Here is a 22,518-nt window from a genome sequence, read left to right as displayed (position 1 = left end):
CCCAAGTATCCCCATAAAGATTAGTCCTTCCCTTTTCCTACCTTCTAACAGACATTATGAAGTGGTGATATTTTCACCAGAACACATCAGTTGTAGAGGTCATCGGAGGGTGATGCAAGATCCTCTAGTACCCCCAATGGCTAAGGGTAGTGCCACCATTCCTGCCAACCTCAGGAGCCAAGGGATGTTGACTCATTCCTATACCCATTGCCACTGGAACATTGCCACTGGAATGTTAAGATGGTCCTTTTATGTCTGGCTTTCAAACTTTTTTTTTCAGGGGACCCAGTTGAAGAAAATTGGTGATGCCTGCAACCCAACGGAGCTGGGGATTAGGGGTTTGGGGTGTGGGAGGGGCTCTGGGCTGGGGCAGAGGGTTGGGATGCGGGGGTGAGGGCTGCATGGTGGGGCTGAGAATGAGGGGTTCAGGGTGTGGGAGGGGCTCTGAGCTGGAGCAGGGGGTTGGGGTGTGAGAGGGGGTCAGGGCTCTGGGCTGGGGCCAGGGATGAGGGGTTTGGGGTGCAGGAAGGATTCCAGGTTTGGGGGGGGCTCAGGGCTAGGGCATAGGGTTGGGGTGCGGACTTACACCTTCCGGCGGCTCCCAGTCAACGGCGCAGTTGGGGGTACAGAGGCAGGCTTCCTGCCTGTCCTGGCACCATGGACCACACAGTGCCCCAGAAGTGGCCAGCAGCAAGTCTGGCTCCTAGGAGAAGGTGCGCGATTCTTGCCCGCAGGCACCGGCCTCCACACCCCCCAGTTCCCATTGGCTGGTTTCCAGCCAATGGGAGTGCGGAGCTGGTACTCGGGGCAGGAGCAGCGCGCGGAGCCCCGTGGCCCCCCCCCCCCCCGCCTAGGAGCTGGACCCGCTACTGGCTGTTTCCAGGGTGCAGCGCAGTGTCGGAAAAGGTAGCCACTAGCCTGCCTTAGCTGGACAGCACTGCCAACAGGACTTCTAACGTCCTGGTCAGCGGTGCTGACCAGAGCAAGGCGACCCAGCACCTTACATGCCGTGACCCAGTGGTGGGTCACGACCCATGGTTTGAAAAACACTGTTCTATGTAACATCAAATATGTATTAGAGCTTCCATACTGAATATCTATCGAGCTTTACGCACAAATCACTGTTAAGGAAAAGCCCAGGTAGTGCTAGTGTTTTTGTAATCAGCGATTCTAAGTTTTCGGAAACACAGTTTCAACTTTATTTAAGACATAACCATCTGTCACTTTTTATATTATTTCCTAAGAAAATGCAGTGATACAAATTATTCTAGCCTATCCTTAAAGGGGTATGACTATAATATACCTCTTTATTCTTGCTATGATGCTAGGATTCTCATTCCATTTCAATAAAGAATTTTGGATTTTTTTTAAATGGATTGACTTGTTTTCATAATCTGAAGTCAAATACTGCCACAAACAGGAGTACCTTTCTTTTAACTATAGTTGCATGCCTCTTAAGAGCATTAATTAGAACATGAGATGAAGCTAGATGACTTCTGTGTTGTAACACAAGTAACATTACTAAGCAGTTGGTCCATAGTGCAGATTAGGGGCCAGATTTACAAAATTAAGTGCCCGAAGAAGAGGCAGTTAGATGCCTACTAGGACTTACAAAAGTGTCTAAATAGTTTAAGCTCCTAACTCCCATTTGAAGTCAAAGGCACCTAGTGGGATTTTTGTAAGTCTAACCTTAGGTCTCCTTATTCAGTTAAATAGTTGTACAATTGTAGTTAATATTTCAAAATCTATTAATTATTTTTTATTAGACCTATAGATGTCATTAACATTGCAACTTCAGATTACATATAAGTGCTTCCATGGAAACAAACTTCCATTTTTAAAAAAAGTGTACCTGTGTAACTTGATTAGTATTACAGTTGTGTTTCAGGCATGCTAGTTGCAGGTAATATTGAATGGACACAGTAACTTCCAAGTTAGGTAAAGTATACTAAAACTTTTTCCCATATCTATTGTATGGAAAAGTATATGATGCAATAGATTGACAAACTGAGCATTCAGGTTATTTTACCTGTGCATTTCTCTTTCAGGAGCAAAAGGAAGGGCATCTTACATCCCTGCCTCGGGAGGTTTGTAGATCATTTGTGAAAATAATTGAAGAAGTGCTTGGATCTCCCCCAGACCTGGAATTACTGACACTGATCTTCAATTTCCTCTTAGCAGTTCACCCTCCCACTAATACATATGTTTGTCACAATCCCACCAACTTCTACTTTTCCCTGCACATAGGTAGATACAATATTTTGTTTAACCAGAAATAGACTATAAGACAAAATGCCAACCTATTTGATTAAAAATAAAACTAAGCTAATTTTATAAATAGCAGTTCTGTAAATGCCTGTGCTGTACGCTACCATGTAATTAATGTTTCTACAAAAGCTACTGAATTGAGTCTTACAACCAAAATTTCTTCTGATACATTATAACTACTTTGAGTCTATCAAAAAAGACTCTTTAATTGGACTTCATATTTTGCATGATACCTGGTTGGGTTCTTCGTTATAAACCCCCAAAGACAATGTATATTAATAATTAGTGGCTATATTTTATACTTCATTTTCTTCTTTGACAGCTATTAATAATTCTAAAAAGTAAACACCTGTGAGGTTGGTAAACGATCTGTCTTACAGATGGGGAAACTAACTTGTAAATGACTTGCCCAAAGCCAAATAGTCTATCACTTATAGAATCTTCCAGTTCCTGGCCTCTGATGATGTACTTGGAAGACTAGATTAGGGTTCTCTGTGGATCACACATACTGAATGTGTGAATGCACCACAGTACCAATTTACTGAAAATTACAGCTTATGCAACAGTAGGTAATAAGAGCTTGGCCAGCTATTTTCACATGACTAAAATCATGTTAAGTGACATCTCATAAATAGTTTGCAGGGAACAGTTGAGTTACATGCATTTTAGCTGGTAATAATAGAAAACTGACATTGTTCCTTTAAATTGACACACATGGGGTTGTCTGCAACATGTTAACACTACATCTCCTTTGAGAACCGCCTATCTAGATCCACCACATGGGAATGTATGCAAGCTTGTAACCTTCTAGATGGCACTGTCCAGTGGGAGCCACATGTACATCCTTTCACGGCATCAAATGTTCAGGTTCAAGGGTATGAAACATCCACAGTCCCAAATGCATTTCGTATTCTTCAGTCGCCTCTTTATTGTTCTCAGTACCCTTTCTCCTATCAGAGACCATTTCTGTTCAATAAAAACAAATTATAGTTTGAGTTAATTGTTGTTCCCTCAAGTCTATTATGTCATGGGTCAGTCATGGTTTTGACTGAAGTAGATTTGCTTTAGGGACACTAATTTCCGACAGGATTTTCAGGCAGCCACGTCAGTTTACCCTACAGGGTTCTTCATATTCAATCATCCTCCTGTTAAGAGTTTTTTTGAAAGGGCTAGCTTGCACCTTCTCTTCAGCGTTCTGTATAAACATGGTGCTTTTACCTCTACCTGAAAGGTCTCTAGTTTAGGTGGAACTTAAAATCTTCTTGTATGTCTGCGTTTCAATGTGAAGGTGTACTTTCCACCTCTGATTGAACTAGCGCACTAAAAATAGAAATGTAGCTGTGGCAGTGCAAGTGGTGATAGGGGCTTGCTACCCTAGCAAGTTTGTAGTTTCTTGGACTGGTACATACTTGAGGCAGCTAGCCCCTTCCAGTTCTTATGCTGCAGCAGTTGCATTTCTATTTTTAATGTGCAAGTTTAATTCGAGCTAGCATAAGGTGCCTCTTCAAGCTGCAAATTATACCTCCAGGTCAAAGTTTAGACATACTCTCAGTTTATCAGTTCCCCAAAACTATTATAAATCATGTGCAATGTTCTGTACATCATGCTAACTTGGATAATGTGGACAATTGCTTAACTGGTTCATTATTTCCAACAAGATTTGCAAATTAAGAGGATTCTGTTGTACTTAAACTAAACTTTCCGAAGAAGTGGGCTGTAGTCCACGAAAGCTTATGCTCTAATAAATTTGTTAGTCTCTAAGGTGCCACAAGTCCTCCTGTTCTTCTTTTAAACTATACTAGAATTTTTAATCCATTTTAAATACATTATTTCGAACTTCAATAATTTTTAATGAGATTGGTTGACAGTGATGTAAAATTCATATTTGGGGGAGACAGAGTGGACAACTAAATAGCTGGAAGGGATCCAGTCAGAGGATCCCTCAGAGATGAGGCAGGAGAGGAAAGGGAGAGATCCTTCAAACTGCAACTAACCACATGACAAGGTTCCTTTTGCTCAAGTTTACTATAGTCAAATATCCTTCTGAGCTAGCAGTGGAAGACATCCAGTGATGATCTGGCACCACTTAGTTAGAGAAAATGAACACAGAAGTGTTTGAAAGTTGGTGAAGTTAGGAAATTTGTAATCCAGAACAGGCCTGTAATCTCTAGTAGCAAATCATTACTGAACTGAACAAAATGGGTACAGGCTTCTAAAATCTCTTTTCTGTAAAGAAGCATTTTTTACATCTATAAAAATGTAAAATGTAAAATACATTTTATAGATTATTTCTAATTAAAGTTGGCATTTCCAAGATTTTTGCCAGTATCTATCTTGTTGACATTGTAGATATGTAGTTTTGAAAATAGTGAAACTTTGTGGTGTGAGGTTAAATGCGTTGAGCCAAATTTTCAGACCATACTCTACTGTTGCAGATGCATTTACTTTGCATGTCCAGTTTGGGTAATTAGCTCTCTACTTGAATGGTGTGCAGTTGTTGGCATTTGCACTCCAACATGACTCCATGTACATCTTTATTAGCACAGAATTAGAGCCCACTTCTGATAGTTTGAGGCTTGGTTAATCTGGTAAAGGAACTAATTTTTTTGTGGGGGAAGAGGATTAGGGAGGGGTATCATTATTTGATTTCACAAAATTTTCAGCAAGATGGCTACTAGCAGTTAGCTTGGAAATGCTATTTTTAAACATACATGTTTGAGAACCATTTCAGAATATATTCACTGAGAGGAATATTCTAAAATTCTCTTGGTGAGAAGTATAACACCACTATACTGAACAAAAGTAGAATTCTTTCATTCTCAAGTGTGTTTCTTAAATGTGGAAGGAAAGTGCTTGGCTCATTAAACCTTGCAGTGATATGTTATGAATCTTAACTTTGACTTGTTTTCTGTGTTTTTTAATTTGCCAAGAAAAAAAAACTTGCCTAGAGTTAAGTCATTGTTCCTCCCACCCCCGTTTTTTTCCTAGATGGCAAGATTTTTCAGGAAAAGGTCCAATCGATCAAGTACCTGAGAAATTCCAGCATTAGTGGCAAATCAATTGACAGTCCTACATATTTAACTACAAGTCCAGCTGGATTTACTGCTTCACCATTGGGAGGTAAAATATTTATATTACATACCTGCTGCTAGAAAAGCATATGCTCAATTTCTGGGTTTGGCAATGAAGCAAGGGAAAAGGCTGCAACTGTTTACAGAGGTGGAACTTAGATGAGTGGTGGCAAAGTTGGCTTAAATTCAGTCAATTGGTGCAAAATAACTAAGATTGTATCAATGTTTTATAACTTGAGCATGGTGAGAAATGATTTGGCCATTTTTAATTTAGTATAAAATAGAAAATCAGCATTTGATTATGCAGTGAGTACAATAATACACTTTCTGTATCTGAGATAAAGTAGGAAAACCTATTAGGAGCAACTTATTCCAGGTATATCCCAAATTGTGTGACTTAGATGACCAGCAAGTTACTTGCCTGAGAGAGAATTGTCAAGAGGTTTTTTTATTACAGTACACTATTCCAGTTGAGCTTTAAAATGTAAAAAGTTTGTAGTCCGTTCATTCTCTTAATGTATGAGTGCTAAACATACTATAGTTATGCAAAGGAGATTGGATCAGGGCTAGTTAATAATTCTCACCCTTTCCCAAAATAACTTATGCTACTGTTGTGATTTCAATGCAATATTTTAGCATAAAGAGTACAAATTAGTAATTTTCACACCTTCCAACAAATCAGAAGTCACTCCAACAAAAATTATGTGCCCACTTTTATTAACCAGTATGGGAAAAGTGCTCTAGGCTTCTGGAATTTTAAAATGTAGTCTTTCAATGTATATTACACACATTTTCAAACAAATATCATCCCTGGATCAAAATTTAAAGTTGGGTCAAAAAAAAATCTTGCAATGGAACTATCAGTGCAGCCTTATCTATGAAGTTAATGTACATCCACAATGAGGTATAATCATTTGCTAAAACTGCAGGACCCAAACAATTTAGGCAACATGTACGAGAGAGATGTGATTTGCTTCCATTTCTCACTTCCTGTTTGCGACTGTTGCAATTTCTATAATATTAAATCCAACAGTACCACATACCTGACCAATATAATACATTTTGCAGTTAATGTTGAAGCAGTTCTTCCCTTGTGAAAAGCATATTATAAGTTAGCTCTTCAGATGTTATGTACCTGCTAGTTTGAGACTTGACTGTCCATTTAAAAAAAAAAAAAAAAAAAAAGTGATATGCCTTTCACTTTGCTTAGAGCCATGCCATGAAATGTTGCAATCTCCTCATAAGTTTTTTGGTTTTGGTTTGTTTTTTGCATTAATACTAGTCATTTCATGTTCTCTTACCATGAGGTCCTAAACAATTATAAATTATAGTTCAGTACAAGTTATTCCTTGCTAAATAAAGAATGTTATCTATTCATCTGTCACAGATGAATGTTACAGACAGGTTTTCCTCAGATTGTTGCAAAAATATGATATTCCTGAGGACTGCACATTTGCATTTACATCTCTGATTTAGCTGCAAGATGTGTAAAACCACCCAAGCAACCAGCTCTGTACTGACTGCTGGAGGGAGTTCATATGTATCTATTATTTCAGCAAGTGTCAGACAGTGCTTAGGAATGCATTCCTGATATGCTGACTTCAGACAGAAGTATTAACTGGTGTATCATTCTAAAACCTTTTTGGTCAAATTGCATCTTTTTTGATTATAGAAATATTGCATTAGATACTCAGATCTAACACCCTTTTATGAAGACTGTAGTGTCCTAGCACAATATTTTTGTGCAATACTTGCTGATAGTCCTTCAAATACTTAACTTCTACATTTAAAAATTGATTTTTCTGTGAATACAGAGTGGAAAGAAGGCTCACAGACTCCAAAGAGGAAACAGAGTAAAATATCCTGAATAAGACAAATTAAGATGAACTGGGAGTTAGTATACAGAAGTAGTTGAAGATGCAATATTTATCTTTAGTTTACATTTATCATTTAGTAAAAGTAGACAGAGACTAATCCAGTTTTAGGTGTTGCATGTTTGTGCCTCTGAGATCAGAGTTGCACCTTTAAACATTGCGATCTATATACACAACTTTACTTATTCAACATTTGGCCATATTCAAACACTTAATCTTTTAGGGTATTTTTTTTATTTAAAGCTTTAGTCATGTATTTGTTCAGGGTTTTATTGCCAACTAACTTAACTGAAGGGATCAGACATAACAGAACATACCACTTAAATAGCAGATTCTAGAAGGTTATATCTTTAAATCAAAACAAAATTAGAAGGACCAAAATAAGACCATTCTGCTTTGTGAAAATTAACTTATATATACATTATTTTATTGCAATATGCTGTAACTTATGTAAACTGAATATTCTGTCTCTGAAATCAAATGTCTCAATAGTTGAGCAAACTTTATGGCCTGCTATGCCAAATGAATGTGGTATCTGTTCATAGTTGATTTAATGTTTGGGGCGGGAAACAGGGATTGTCAGTATAATAAGCCAACGGGCACATTACTTTGTGCATTTTGTGGATATGTTAGTTGGTGGTGAAACAGAACATTAACATTTCTAATGTGGCTTCTAATACAAAATAGATGCTAAGAGTATTTTGTGTTCTCTTCCCCAGGAAACATTATTTCCAAGATTAGCGTACCACAGATACTCTCTCAGGCACTTCAACGGCGTTGCAAAAGCCTACCAGCATCTCCTACCTCCTCACCACAAGTGCATCCAAAAAGGCTACCTGGCAACTTAGGTAGAAGTATTGATGACTTGCAGGAAGTTCGGGAGAGTGACTCTGATCCACAGGAAAAAAAAATTTTTGTGGAAAGCTCTGAAACATTAAAAAGGGTACAGGAGGAACTCTTTGTCAGCAGCTGTGAGTCTGCAAAAACAGTTTGTGACTCAGAGTTAACATCTGCTGAAGCATTGGTTGACATTTCAAAAGAAGAACTAGAATTATCTGAGAACAAAGAGCTAAATGCAGAACTGAAAAGTAACGAGGATGATGGTGCTGCAGTTGAATCATTGTTGCGCCGTCCTGACAATCTGAAGGGGCTGCCTTCATTTCAGAAAAGTCCAAATAATTTTGCAGGCTTGGGTCTAGTGTTTTCTGCTCAGAGTGGATCATCCTCCGTTGCTTGCTGGCCAAGCCTCACTGATAGGAGTGCACTTCCTGAAGACACGGAAAGTCTTACCTTTTCTTCAGTTAGTGAAGAGACCTTTAAAAGATCTGAAAGACCTGATTATAGGTATGCACGCTTTTTTTGTTTTTTTGTTTTTTTAAAAGAAACCTACAATACCTCAACATTCCAGAAATAATTCTAATAGTACAGTAATTTCTGCCATAACATAGTTTCTCATTGACTTGACAAACATTTTGTGGTTCTTGCTCTGGACTACATATTTTGTAAAAAATAGCCAATAAGTGTGAAATTTAGTGTTACATCTGTAGTGAAAGCTTGCAAATCTATTCATTAAACTAGTAGTATGCTAGAAAATTGATTTTGTTTCAAATTCCACACTATTTGGCTAATCCCTGCCTTGAAGGGTTAACTGTTTATATGATGCCTAGCACAGTGGGGCCTTGAACTTGACTGAAAACTTCAGACACTACTGTAATACAAATAACTCTGGTCATGTTGCCCTCTGACTGCAGTCAAGAATTAAGCCCTAAAAAAAAAAAAGGACGAAGAGGAGAGTGTTGGGAAGAGTTTGGGGAAATACCTTTGTCAGACAGTCATTAGTCTGACCTTTGTCTAGCTATACTGAAAGAAGGACAGGAGATGCTTGATATGGTTTTAATCATGCCACAACTTTATTATTAGATGTCTGGGACTACCCAGCAGATAAACAGGTACAGTGCAGGTATCCTCATGTTCTTTCAATATCTACTCAGGGAAGTTCTGCCAGCCCCTTCTCTTTCCATCCAGGTTTCCCATCCAACCCATTCCTGGGATCTCAAAGGAGGGCTAAGGTGGGCTATAAGAAAAGGGGGTTGGCTCCCTGCCAGACCAGTCATAGGAGCCCCAAGCCACCCCATTCTGCTCCTTTAACCAGCACTTCCCTTTTAAGTCCTTTACCAAGCCATTTATCCAGTCACTATACACCCCTCCCCCCATGGAGTACCTGCACTGAACATCTGCCCCACACTTACATAATGATTTGCAAGATATAGCCTAACTTCCTTCACTCACCATAACAAAGCCCCCCGAACCCACTGTGGTGAAAGCTCTGGGGAAGGTTTTAAACCCCTCTCTCTCCTCCCCTCCCCCCCCCGCCCGCCCCACACACACTCTCTCTATGTAAGCCAAGCTGGTGGTGAGGGAAAAATTCCTTCCCAGCCCCCTAAAAAGGAGTGGCTTCACCTGCTCTTGGGGAAAAAAGGCTTCTCGTGCAGGTTTGCCCCTTTTCAACCACTCAGCCCTTCCAGGGGATGAATCAGCATCACCATGCTGACCCACTCCCCCTTTTGAAGCCGCTTTTGAGCCTCTCTGACCCCACTGTAAAGCACTGTTCCTTCTCATTCTGCAAGCTGGACAACACCCCTTTCCCCCTGTGCGCTTAAAGGTGCGGTGTGGTCACTTCCCCCTGCAGGTAGCCTGTAATGGCATTTATACACGCCTATGGTTTATAGGCAATTCGATATAGTAATAGCACATTTTCCTCTTTGTTTTCAGATCCACAGAAGATTGCCTTGTGCTTATATGCTGTGGATTGTATGACCTCTTACGTGGAGTTCTTTTAATCTTGCCAGATATCATGCTAGAAGATGTGATAGACAAACTTATTCAGCCTGACACTCTTATCGTTCTTGTGAACCATCCATCTCCTCTCATACAACAAGGAGTCATTAAAGTAGGAGCATATACAGTCTAAATGTTTGCAACTTAGATAAGCATATAAACTAGCTCACTTGAATATATGCAGAGTTTGATCTAAGATGTTCTTTATATGCAGATTGTTAGCAAAAATAAGATTGACTTCTTTATTATATTCCCCTAGTTTTATCCCCACAAAGCCTTTTTAAAACTGAGTTGATTATATCTAGATGTTTGAGAATTTCTTCATAAAAAGTATCTTTTCAATTGATAGTTAAACTATAGAATCATAGAATATCAGGGTTGAAAGGGACCTCAGGAGGTCATCTAGTCTAACCCCCTGCTCAAAGCAGGACCAATCCCCAAACAGATTTTTGTCCCAGATCCCTAAATGGCCCCCTCAAGGACTGAACTCACAACCCTGGGTTTAGCACGCCAATGCTCAAACCACTAAGCTGTCAAATTTATGTAAGTTAGGATTTGATTTCTTTTGTTATCTCTATGATGGGAGCAAATAGCACATAAAAATGGGAGTAACATGGTAGAAAAATAAATGACCATCCTTCAGTAACGGGTAGTGCATCAAAAAAAATTATTTCCTCCAGTGTTTGCTTAGTCCTGAAATCCTTCTTCGAGATAGAGTTCCCACTGCAGTCAGTGTGACTCTTGCCTGGGTATTAACTTAAACTGACTGTGGGTTTTATCTTGATTTTTGTCAGAGTGGTTTTGTCCTCCTTATGAAGAGGGAAAACAGTTTGCAATGGAGAATTTTGCTCTTGAGGCAGGGCCTAAGGAGTAGCTTTGGCTTGTAGTTTGAAGAGGAACTTCAAAGATTTAGTTAAAAAGATGGATGGATAGATAAATACAAAGTAAAACCACTTAAGTCACCAATCAGTAACAATTTAGATAAAATGTAAAATAAATTTTTAATATTATAAACTTTTTTGTTCAATCTTTCATATAAATAAATATAATTAGCTAGCTAGCTAGACCTATGAGGGAAGACTGAAACAATTGGGTTTGTTTAGTATGGAAAAGAGAAGAATGAGAGGGGGGACATAAGTTTCAAGTACATAAAAGTGTGTTACAAGGAGGAGGAAGAAGAATTGTTCTTCTTAACTCCTGAGGATAGGACAAGAAGCAATGAGCTTAAATTGTGGCAAAGGAGGTTAAGGTTGGACATTAGGAAAAACTTCCTAACTGTCAGGGTGGTAAAGCACTGGAATAAATTGCCTAGGAAGGTTGTGGAATCTCCATCCTTGGAGATTTTTAAGAGCAGGTTAGATAAACACCTGTCAGGGATGGTCTAGATAATACTTAGTCCTGCCATGAGTGCAGGGAACTGGACTAGATGACCTCTGGAGGTCCCTTTCACTCCTATGATTCATTGAGGTCAATGGAAAGTGCAAACACAATCAAAGGAAAGAATTTGTCACTTAATTTGGAATCTGAAAATTTTTAAATCTTCCTTTCTGAATGGAACATGTTGCAAACAAGAATATTTAAATTTCTAAGGAAATAATGCATAAAAATATTTAATCTTGAATCAAAATTGTGCATTTCTTTCTAGTTGTTGGATGCATATTTCAACAGAGCAACCAGGGAACAAAAGGAAAAATTCTTAAAGAATCGTGGCTTCTCCTTGTTAGCCAACCAGTTGTATCTTCACCAAGGAACTCAGGAACTTGTGGAGTGCTTTTTGGAAATGCTCTTTGGTCGATTTGTTGGTCTTGATGAAGAGTAAGTATTGCTTTTCTTCAGCATTCAGAAGATTCACTGTTTTAGTTCAAGCAATGATATTGAGTTGTCTTCTCATGGCGAGGATATAATTGCATTTAAGTCCCACCATATTTTCAACAGCAGACAGCCTTATAAACCAGTTCCTCACCAAAAATGCTTCTGATTGCAAGTTTATTGGAACTCTAAAAACTCAGTTTATCTCAGTTTTCCCTTAATTACAGAACATGGTGCACCTTCACTTGACCTTTCATGAGGAGAGGGAGCCCCATATCTTTGTTCAATATTGAGGCCTCTCTACATCCTTTGAACTTACCATATTCTGTTTAGCCCTTGCCATTCTCCAGTCAGAGCCCATATGAGACTCTGGGCAATATTAACAACTCAAACACCACCATAGACCCCGCCTACCAAAATGTGACAACTAGCTAGAAAAAAAAATTCGGTGCCAACTGCTACCCTAATCTGCATCTGAATCAAAATCTCTAGATTTTCTTTAGTGTCATCTCCACAAATTGTATTACATCAGGGATTGGCATCCTTTGGCACGTGGCCCGTCAAGGTAAGCCTGGTGGCAGGCAGGGCTGGTTTGTTTACCTGCCGCATCCGCAGGTTCGGCCGACTGCAGGTCCGACTGGCTGCGGTTTGCTGCTCCAGGCCAATGGGGGCTGTGGGAAGCAGCATGGGAACTGCGATAGGCCAAACCTGCGGGCACAGCAGGTAAACAAACCAGCCTGGCCCGCTAGGGGGCTAAAGGTTGCCAATCCCTGTACTACATCCTTGAACCACAAAGAGGCGGAATCCCACGGAAGCACTGCGGAAAGAGAAAATCTCACTTTAAGCAGGCCATTCTGCCAAAGCGGTGGGAAGTAATTTTTCTCTGAATATATGGCTAGTCAGACCCTTCTATTTAATGCTGCAGAGATCTAACAATACAGAATGGAGACTCAATATCCAAGTATAGCCAAAGGTCCACAATCTGCCCAATCAGGAAAAAGCTCTTGCTTCAGTTGCCTACTATAGTGCAAGATCAGTACTCACAGATTATTTCCTACATATACCAGAAGTTAACCACTCATGCTAATAGGAAGCTTTGAACCTGCCAGATGTCATACCAGCCCCAAGAAGGAAAGCAGACCTCTCCTCAGAAAGGACTGAGGTGGATGGGGATGAGACTTAGCCTTTTAGGAATCCGCTATGATAACTTCAGAATATATTAGTCATGGTGTGGTACAATGATCTATTTTTAATGGTAATTTAATTTCCTTTTCCATTATGTGATAGAAAGTCCTAATGCAAGGACTGTAGTTCAGTTTATGGCTTCTGGAGTTGAAATGAACAAGAGGTATTCATCCTTGATCTAATTAGTTTCAGCAGTAATGAATACAGTATATCAAAGCCTCCTCTTGGTCAGTGGATTATTTTATTACAGCAAACCCATACCTCATTTCGTGACAGTGGCACTGCAAGCTGCAATATTTTATTATGAGAAATAGAATGAGTCATAAGAAAACTCTTGTGCCACTGGCTTTTAGTAAAAGCTGAAAGTCAGATTTTTCTGTTTATGAAATGTGTTGTGTAAACCTATTTGTAGTAGCTAAACTTCATTAATCTCTCTTTTAGGGGTCTCATTTCCCTGTAAGTCTTCCAAACATTTTTTTGTAATTCTTATTACCATTAACAGATTAGATAAGCATTGCCATTGACATGAAATGAAATGCCATGGAAATCACTCCCATCCCCTGGCCAGGACATAAGTTAGCATAGAGACTCCTTAGTATTCATAATCTTTTCAATCATTCAAAATTCAGTTGTGCATACTGTGATGATTATTTTAAGGACAGATGATGATGAATTCCTATTTGTTTCTATTTTAATAGATTTGACATGGAAGATGTAAAAAATGCTGGACTTTTTCAAAAATGGTGTGTCATTCCTGTTCTGGGACTTATAGAGAATTCTCTCTATGACAACGTACTGCTGCATAATTCCTTTTGCCTTCTGCTACAAATCATAAATTCCTGCTCTAAAATGGCAGACATGCTGCTTGATAATGGTTTGCTGTATGTGCTGTGTAATACTTTAGCAGCCCTTAATGGTCTAGAAACAAAGTAAGTGTTGCATTACTTGAATATTTCAGATTCACTCTAAAAACAATTTACAAGTTCACATTAGATTATTTTAAGCATGATTTTATTTATATACACACATATACACCCTTCTAATTATTTTTCAATGGGGCCTGATTCTGAAATGAAAATCAGGCCCAGTGTATTTAATGCCTTGCTTCACTTATGCTTAAGAGGCACTTCTTTTTAATAGCCGTGTGTGTGCTCTTTTCTTCTCCAAAAAAAAAAAAAAAAAAAAGCCTCATACTTTTGTGTGGTGTTTGTAGGTCTAATTTTGGAAACTCTTGTAAAATCTCATTGGTCCATTTGAGAACTTGTTAAAGCAAGAAATGTAGGTTTTTTTATTAGTTACCACATTTTTCAAGCGCCTCTTTTGAAAACTTACTTAGCAAAAAGTGTTTTGTCCAGTTACTATGGCAATGACTTATTAATTTGGGGGGAGGGAGCGAGTGCTTAAATTCCATTGACTGATGGGATTTAGGCATGTGCCTAAGTGCCTTGTTGAATAGGTTTAAATTTAAGCATGTGCATAATTGCTTTATCAGGCCATAACTTGCAGATTTTATGGAATCTTTTATGACATTAACTTAGATATAATCAATAGTAGAGAATTGACATTTTGTACAGAATTCTAGTACAAAGTATCTATTACAGCTCTAAATCACTCTTGTTTTTTCAGATAACTTGGTCATACATTTTTGTAATAGACATTTCGCAGTCTTAAATTCAGTTGAATAAATTAGATATTATACTTTAATTTGTACCCACAGCAGTTGTCTCCTGGTGAGCCATAGTTGTACGTTGGATCAATGGATAATGCTACGTTTAGTCTTAAAGTAAATTTAGTTTTAAAATCTGTCTCATTCATCATGGCAGTTCTTAAAACCTCGTTAATTTTCACTGTGTATTTGTCTAACATTTCCATTGTGCAGTTCATCTGTAAATGGTAGCTAACAAATGTGTTGAATTAGATGAGTTAAATAGCTAATCTACCTTCCAGTAAAATAAATGTACAAGTTGTGGTAGTCTTTTCAAAATAGAGGATTTTCAAATGCAATGAACCAATGTTAGAAGATTTTAAACATGGGACAGTTTGAAGCAAAACTGGAAGGAGGAAAAACGTTCAAGAATCCTCCTGGCCCCTCTCATTTTCTCCATATTGGATCTGACTTATTGTAGAGAGGACAAGGAATTTGGCTTGGCTAGCTGCTCTGAGGCTCATCCCATTCCTTGCCCAGTTGGCTGTTATGTCTGCTATGCTGTGCATGCTGAGGGAATGACATAGGCAAAGAGCCAGATGAGTTTACAGCAGAGCAGAGTCCTAGCTTCTGGGAGGTAGTGGCCACTGCTGGCAAGGAGGTCGCTGCTAAAAGCATGCCTTTCAACTTACCAAGCCTCAACTGTGGGATGCAGTTTGTAACAAAGACCAAAAATAAGGGACACAACAAAATTATTCATGTAGGAAATAAAAATTTGATTAATTTCTTTAGTATAAAGGACTTATAGTCATAGTTCTTTACTTTTGATGTAAATGATGTTCAGCAATTAAACTAAGGGGGTCATTAAATTTGTGTAGCACCTAGGAAACTTTGAGACTTAAATGAGCAATGTCCTTCACTGAAAGACAGAGATGGGACTCAAAAACGGAAAGTCAGGTATTTTCCTTGTCTTGGGTCATGATTCCCAGGTTGGGAAACCCAGATGTAAGTCACACTATACTATGCAACTAAACATCAATCATGGACAAGAAGCAATAGCATTCTACTAAAAATGTGATCTGTGGCTGACCTGCAGGAGCAACTAGATGCAGTTTACAGAAGAGATGCAGTTTACATAAGAATATTCTGCTACTCTCATCCAAAGAATAGCTGCACTGTTCACGATCTAATAATGCACTAAGTTTACCCAAAAAAGCTGATATGTTTAAAAATATTTTACCTACTTCCTTTTTGAAATCTAAACAGAGGAGAAAGTAAAACTGTTTGCCCATGTGTTCAATTACTCTGGCGCAGAACAAATATTCAGAATTTTGAATGTTCAGTATAACATTAATTTATGGTTGCAAAACTGGAGAGAATAGTACTAAATAGAATTAAAGTTCAATAATTTGAGAACTTTATAATTCAGATCTGTTCTTCACTTAAAGTAAAAGTCATTTGCTTTCAAGACCATTATATGGAACTTCATTCTTAACACTGGAATCTCTTCCAAAGATTTTTGGGTGTCTACTTTTTCTGAACTAAAACATAGCTAATGTTGCCTTTTATGTGTCAACAGTTTGTTTCCTGTCTTCAGCAGTATCAGATTAAGTGTGGCAGTGTTTGGATTTTGTAACATTATCTGTAAATTACTTTTCCTTCTACTAACCATACCAAGTACTGTGTTAATTTTTTGTATTCATATGAAACCATCAGAATTAAAATGGCACTATTTGTAGTAATTATATCTGACTTTGTTTACAGCATTCCTTTGAATGACTACAAGCTACTTGTGTGTGATATACAACAATTACTAGTAGCAGTCACAATTCATGCCTGCAGTTCCTCAGGTTCTCAGTATTTTCGTGTTATTGAGGACCTCATTGTACTACTGGGACATCTTCAGAATAATAAAAATGAGAAGACACAAAGTAAGTCATAAGCTTTCATTTCCACGGGATTTTAAAATGTAACCGCTAACTTTCTCATAAGAATATCCTCTGTGAAATCTATCACAAAAAGGGCTAATTGTTAGAATTGATGGGGTACCTGGTTGTGTACCTTATTTTCCTGTAAGTGACCCTTGTACAATAGTGACTTAATTACAGTCCTAATCTGTGGCTTATAAATATGTACCAGTAACTGGAGTTCTGCCTGGGCATCTGAAGTAAAAGGCCTAGAATGGAATATTTGGAGTATTATGAAAATAGTGACAATATTCAGAGAGTCTATATAATAGTTATTTCCATTTATAACTTTTAATAAAATTATGAAGATATTAAAATTTGGTGGCTGTTTTTCCCAAAGGGAGGGGAGTCTTTGCTTTGTAACTGATACTGTGACATACATCTATTATTGGGGTGGTTTTGCAATGACTTTCTCAGAAGTACGTAGTTTTGATATATTTTTAAATTTCTTGCCCCTTTTAATTTCCATCAGCGTCTCGAAAAAAAGCTTGTCACCTCTTTTTGAAACCAGTGTTGAAATGTGTTTTTCAAAAGTTTTTATAATGTGTGAAATTCTATTATTTTGGTGTTTATAGAAATAGATGTAAAGGATAAAATGAAAATAAGAAGTTTCTGAAATGTTAGCATGTTTGTTTATGTAAACTACCTTGAGGAAAATGTCAAGTGCTCATTGTTGCCTCTCATTTGTAGACATGGCAATTGCTCTGCAATTCAGAGTTCTTCAGGCAGCTATTGAATTAATAAAAGCTACAGCAAACCAAGACTCTCAGGATCTGGCTAACTCTTTACGTTTACCTGCTACCCATCATCACGCAATGTTTCAAAAACGTAAAAGCATTGCTGGTGAGTGATAATTTAATAGTATGTTGTATTAGAGAATTTTATAGCTTCTCCTGCCCTCGTTATGTGTTGGAGCCAGTCATATTTTCCTACCCTGGCATTCAATGAGACAGAGGTTGTAAAAGTGTGTATCTGTGTACTTGTGTTGATGAGTTCCCTGCAACTTTACTTATGGTACTACAGCCCATTTCACCAATCAATGTACTGCTATGTTTGGAAAACATAACTCTAGTGCAAATAAGGTGACCAGATGTCCCAATTTTATAGGGACAGTCCTGATTTTTGGGTCTTTTTCTTATGTGGGCTCCTATTATCCCCAACCCCTGTCCCGACTTTTCACATTTGCTGTCTGGTCACCCTAAGTGCAAATCCACCTGTGGAAAAAATGATGATCTAAGTTTTCTATGTTCTATGTAAGGTGAACAGTAGCGTAAATTTTGTACAAATTTTGAATTCAGTAGGTGTGCAGAATAAGTGTTGCTTATACATTGAAAGAAGGGAGTGCAGCAATACTTTCTCCTTCACCTAACACTGCACCATCCCTGAAGACTCCAGAGCCAAATTCAACTTGGATTTGAAATAATGAGTTAACAAACATACATATATAACCCCTCCCCGCACATACACACCTTACATTAAAATAACATTAAGATTACAAAGACGCACATTGAAGTTAGGAAATGGCAGAATTAAGGTTGCCTATATAATTTGTCCTCCTTGCATTCTGATAGTCTTTAATTACATGATCACATGCTACTGTTTTCCACAGGGTTATGTGATCATATAATTAAAGACTGCATCATAATGCATATGCAAAAAGGCAACTTTAATTCTGGCATTTCCTAACTTGAGCATGTGTCTTTGCAACCTTACATTCTTTTTCATACAGTATTTGTATATAACTTCCTAATCTTTAAACAAACCAACCCTGAAAAATAATTGTCATGTAGTATTATATGGACCCCCTCCCCCCCACTTGGGACATGAACAGGGTTCTGATCTTTACATCCACAGTCTACCACTTAAGCTAACAGAGTAACTAATAGAGGCTGAGAACTCACTATTGCTGTGTGGTCCAGCTATTAGAGGGGGATGATAAATTAGTGCAGATTTTTAAGTTTCAAGTTCCTGCTCCAAAGCATGTAGGTAGTAGCGCTTCTGAAATAATGTGTTTTTTTTAACATGAAAAAAACCATAGTTTTCCTTAATCTCATTCTTAAAAACAACTGAACTGTTTTAACTGAAACTTTCACACACAAAAATCCGCTTGAGGTAGACACCTGGCATGCATAATTTCAATTTGAACCATTAGTTTCATAAGCAAGTAAATGCTGTAATGGAAAATGTTATGCAACCTTCACTCTAGGTAGCACTACCAGTTCAGACTATAATAGTTTGTGAAACATTTTTGTGAAGTGCTTTTGGATTCTTTGGCTGAAAGGTGCTCTGTGAATCTAGGTCATTATATTCAGCTGCATTTAAGATTTCACTGAAGACTGTTACATACAAAACTGATGTGTGTTCTGTTAATTGTTTAAAACAAAGGTTCAGTTGCAATGAAAGATTCCATTATTCCTCGTCTACCAAAACAACACTTCTGTTCCTACAGTCGACTTCTGATGCCCCCCTCCTTCAGCCTGTTAAATCAGGAGCTGTCCCTCCAGTCCCTTACTGGATCCACTTCATATACGTTCCCTACAGAAGCAGGTGCAGTAGTGGGGTCATGCCTACCAATTCATTCTGCAAAAACATTTCGCAGGAAATGTTTTACAGGATTAGATATGAAATAGATGCATCTATCAAAATAACTTCTGATAGATCAATATGAAATGTGTTTACCTTTCAGAGCTGTTAACCTCACTGATCTTAGTTCACATTGCTGAAAACCTACATTCTATAAGCATGTTAGTATAAGAACAATTAACTTTTAAATAACAGCAGTAATGAGGTAACATTATAAAAGTAGGGAAGTGAAACAGTGACTGTTCAGAAGCTGTTTTGTACAGTGAATATTTCTGAGAAATTACATAATTTTGAAAACTCTAAAGAAAATAGATAATGTGCTATAGTTTAAGATGAGTGCTTCATCAAATCTCTAAAGACTTTAATGCTCTGTTATTACATGAATTTTATATACATTTCATTTTCAAGTGGAAAAACTGTCACACATTTCCAAATTTAAACAAGAACCTGGACATTCCTTGTTCCTTTTTAAAGAAATATATTTCAAATATTTTCCCTCATAACCACAACCAATTTTCTTTCCTAGATGAGAGCTATTGGTGCATGCAATTAATTTACAAATGTGATATTTAATCTATTCATGAGGATGCTATTGATATATTTCTCTATACTTAAAGGTTCCAGGAAATTTTCTCTTGCTCAGTCTGACACACTGGTGATGAAAATGCGTTTAGTAGCAAGTGATGAACTTAACATGATGATGCAGCGGAGAATGAGCCAAGAGAATCCTATTCGAGCCACTGAGAATGAGCTTATACAGAGGTTACAGAGACTCACTGTTCTAGCAGTTAACAGGTTCATTTATCAAGGTAGGAACAGGGGAAAAAAATATACAGTAACTATGCTTATAATGACCTCACCGCACATTAAGTGGTGGGAATTGCTGTGTTGCTTGTTGGAAAAGGAGTGTGCCCTTTTAAGGGCTAGAAAGTCAGGGAGAGGCTTTCTGCTGCACTGCAGACCATGTCAGTGTGGGGATGCTGACTCTTCCCTCTCCCAGGTGACCAGCAGAGAGGGCAGGGACTATATAGGTCTATGCTGATGCAGGAAAAGCCCTCTTTTTACCTGGATCAGGTGGAGCAGTAGCCACCCTCCATCCATGGAAGTGGTGAAATATCGGGTTTTGTCAGGATCCGCTGCACTAGTTGCTACTTTCTTGGGGGTTTGGAAAGGAATTTTCCCTTCCCCGCCAGATTGGCCAAGGCAAAGTGTTTTTTTTTTGCCTTCCCCACAGTGGGTGCTGGGGGGGGGGGGGGGGGGAGCTTAGTTGGTATGAACATGAAATGGGAGTTAGGCTATGATGTGGCAACTTATTATGTAACATGGAGTGGATGTCCAGTGTAGGTATTCCATAGGGAGGGGATACAGTGATCAAATAAAATGGATTGGTAATGGATTTCAAGGGGCTATCCTTCAAAGGAGTGGAAATGCAGGAAGGGGGATTTTGGGCTCCTATGTCTGGTATGGCGTGAAGCCAATCCATCTCTCCTTTATATCTCCCTCTATTTGAGGGAGGCAGGAATTTTGAGGTCCCAGCAGTGGGTTGGCTGGGGACCAGGATGGTTAAGCAGGAAGATGCTGCCACCAATTTACCTCACATTCCAGGTCTTGACTCCCCCACCTTCTCATAAGTCTTTTGGGGAGCAGAGGGTCTCCCCCACTTCAACTCCTGCTGGTTTCAGGGGGTGGGAGGTTGCCAAGCAGGGCCTGTGATGCTTCTTAGGGCACCCATGTCTGTGAGTCACCTTGTTACCAGCTGCCTCCAATTTGAGGAACTCTTGCTTGTGCTAGCAGAGCATTAGCCTCCTAACACAACCAGCCTGTCAGCCACTCAGGCACTGTCTTCTGGACTATACCAGCCCTGTTTTTTGCCTTGCTGGATGACAACAAATGTACCCCAGCCCTGAGTCCCTTCTCTGGTATCCAGCTCCTGATCACTGGATACCCACAAATCTCAGATCCTCTGTACCCAAAGGAACAGTGTAACACAGTTCACCAGTTTTATCTTAGACCACTGCTCTTGTATTACACATAGCACTTGAATTCAATTATAAAACAAAAGGAAATTTATTAAAGAGGGAAATAGAGATTCAGATAAGAAATAGTGTGAGAGATGTTAACAAATGGTAATATCTAAACCAAAGTTGTAACAAGCATTCTAAACCTTAATTTTAACTAATTTCTGTCCTGAGAAGTTTCTCACCCAGTGTTGTCTCCAGTGTTTTCAACCAAGCCTGGTTGAGATCCCTTTTTCATGAAGCAAACTTGCTGTCAATTTAATTCCTTGGTGAAGGATGCCTGTCTCTTTGTACCACGAATATACCAGAACAGACCTTTGTTGTTCACGTCAAGATATGGTCCCCCTCTTGCCGTTTGCCTCTTCCTGTTAGTTTTTGTTCTGAAGTCTCTGCCAGCTTTTCATTAGATTTCTAAGCCAAATGCTAATGGACTCCTATTGTATGACTTGCAATACGCCAAGTGTCCTGTCCCCAGTTTAAGGAAACTTTTATATGCAACAGAAATCTAGTGTATGTGGGTTCAGTGTCCATATTGCTTGTCAGAACCGTTCCATTTACTAAAGTTAGTCAGTCACCTTTGTTTTCCCCATTTCTGTGAATTTGTTTAATTTTTAACGAGAATCATGTTCTTTAGGGGCCACTTTTGCTGTTTATGGGACTTGAAATGTATGGAAGTTCTGCATGTGAAATAGTTGCAGAATGGAGTCTTTAAATGATTAACTCTAATTTTTAATTTGGTTTAACCAGTGTCTAGATTAACTGTTTATATATTCACAGTGTAGTACAGTGGATATTTGACTAGTACTGCTTACAGTAGACTAGGATTAAGTTGGCATGGTCTGAGATGCCATTGATCTGTTTATGCTTCTTAACATTTAAGAACCTACTGAAGATTGTTTTGATGTATTGGGTACACCAGAGACCACAATTCAATGCAGACTTTCAACATCCCAGCTGGAAGTCTCTGAAGAGGAGGACCAACAAGAACTGCCTAATAATACAAATTCTTTTCTGAAAGAAATGTTCAAAATGATGGTTGAAGGAATCAAAGTATCTATTGTAAGTAACTAGACAGTATATCTGTATTACATCGTATTGCTTAAGGAGCCCCCACTGGGGCAAATGCTGTGTCTCTGTAGGACTGTTCCTATTCATAAATTTTCAGTTTTTGTTGCATCTCAAGATGTATCTCAGGTATTATAACACAAATGCAATTTGTCACTTGGCCACTGCATAAAAGAGAGTATCCTGATATTGGAT

General features: G+C 38.5%; 1 protein-coding gene and 1 long non-coding RNA gene across 7 annotated transcripts in view; one reads left to right on the top strand and one right to left on the bottom strand.

The window, feature by feature from the left end:
* LYST (lysosomal trafficking regulator) overlaps window positions 1-22,518 on the top strand; it is a 151,462-nt gene that overhangs the window by 78,213 nt on the left and 50,731 nt on the right. For 5 of the 6 annotated variants that reach the window (XM_042848373.2, XM_042848372.2, XM_042848374.2 and 2 more), the window contains 11 exons: window positions 2,049-2,247; window positions 5,257-5,388; window positions 7,933-8,557; window positions 9,986-10,163; window positions 11,697-11,866; window positions 13,744-13,974; window positions 16,455-16,621; window positions 17,348-17,500; window positions 19,043-19,204; window positions 19,858-20,049; window positions 22,139-22,317. In XM_042848373.2, the coding sequence (XP_042704307.2) occupies window positions 2,049-2,247; window positions 5,257-5,388; window positions 7,933-8,557; window positions 9,986-10,163; window positions 11,697-11,866; window positions 13,744-13,974; window positions 16,455-16,621; window positions 17,348-17,500; window positions 19,043-19,204; window positions 19,858-20,049; window positions 22,139-22,317 (2,388 nt within the window). The remainder of the gene's footprint in view (window positions 1-2,048; window positions 2,248-5,256; window positions 5,389-7,932; window positions 8,558-9,985; window positions 10,164-11,696; window positions 11,867-13,743; window positions 13,975-16,454; window positions 16,622-17,347; window positions 17,501-19,042; window positions 19,205-19,857; window positions 20,050-22,138; window positions 22,318-22,518) is intronic. The other variant, XM_005291190.5, reaches the window with a different exon arrangement.
* Window positions 1,734-21,799, bottom strand: LOC135982425 (uncharacterized). The gene is made up of 2 exons (XR_010599778.1): window positions 21,444-21,799; window positions 1,734-3,234 (listed from the first exon to the last, which is right to left on the bottom strand). It is a non-coding gene; the product is annotated as an uncharacterized LOC135982425 (long non-coding RNA).

The sequence above is a fragment of the Chrysemys picta genome, chromosome 3 (genome assembly GCF_011386835.1).
Source record: "Chrysemys picta bellii isolate R12L10 chromosome 3, ASM1138683v2, whole genome shotgun sequence".
NCBI classification, from domain to species: Eukaryota; Metazoa; Chordata; order Testudines; family Emydidae; genus Chrysemys; species Chrysemys picta.
This window is presented reverse-complemented; position numbering and strand designations above follow the sequence as displayed.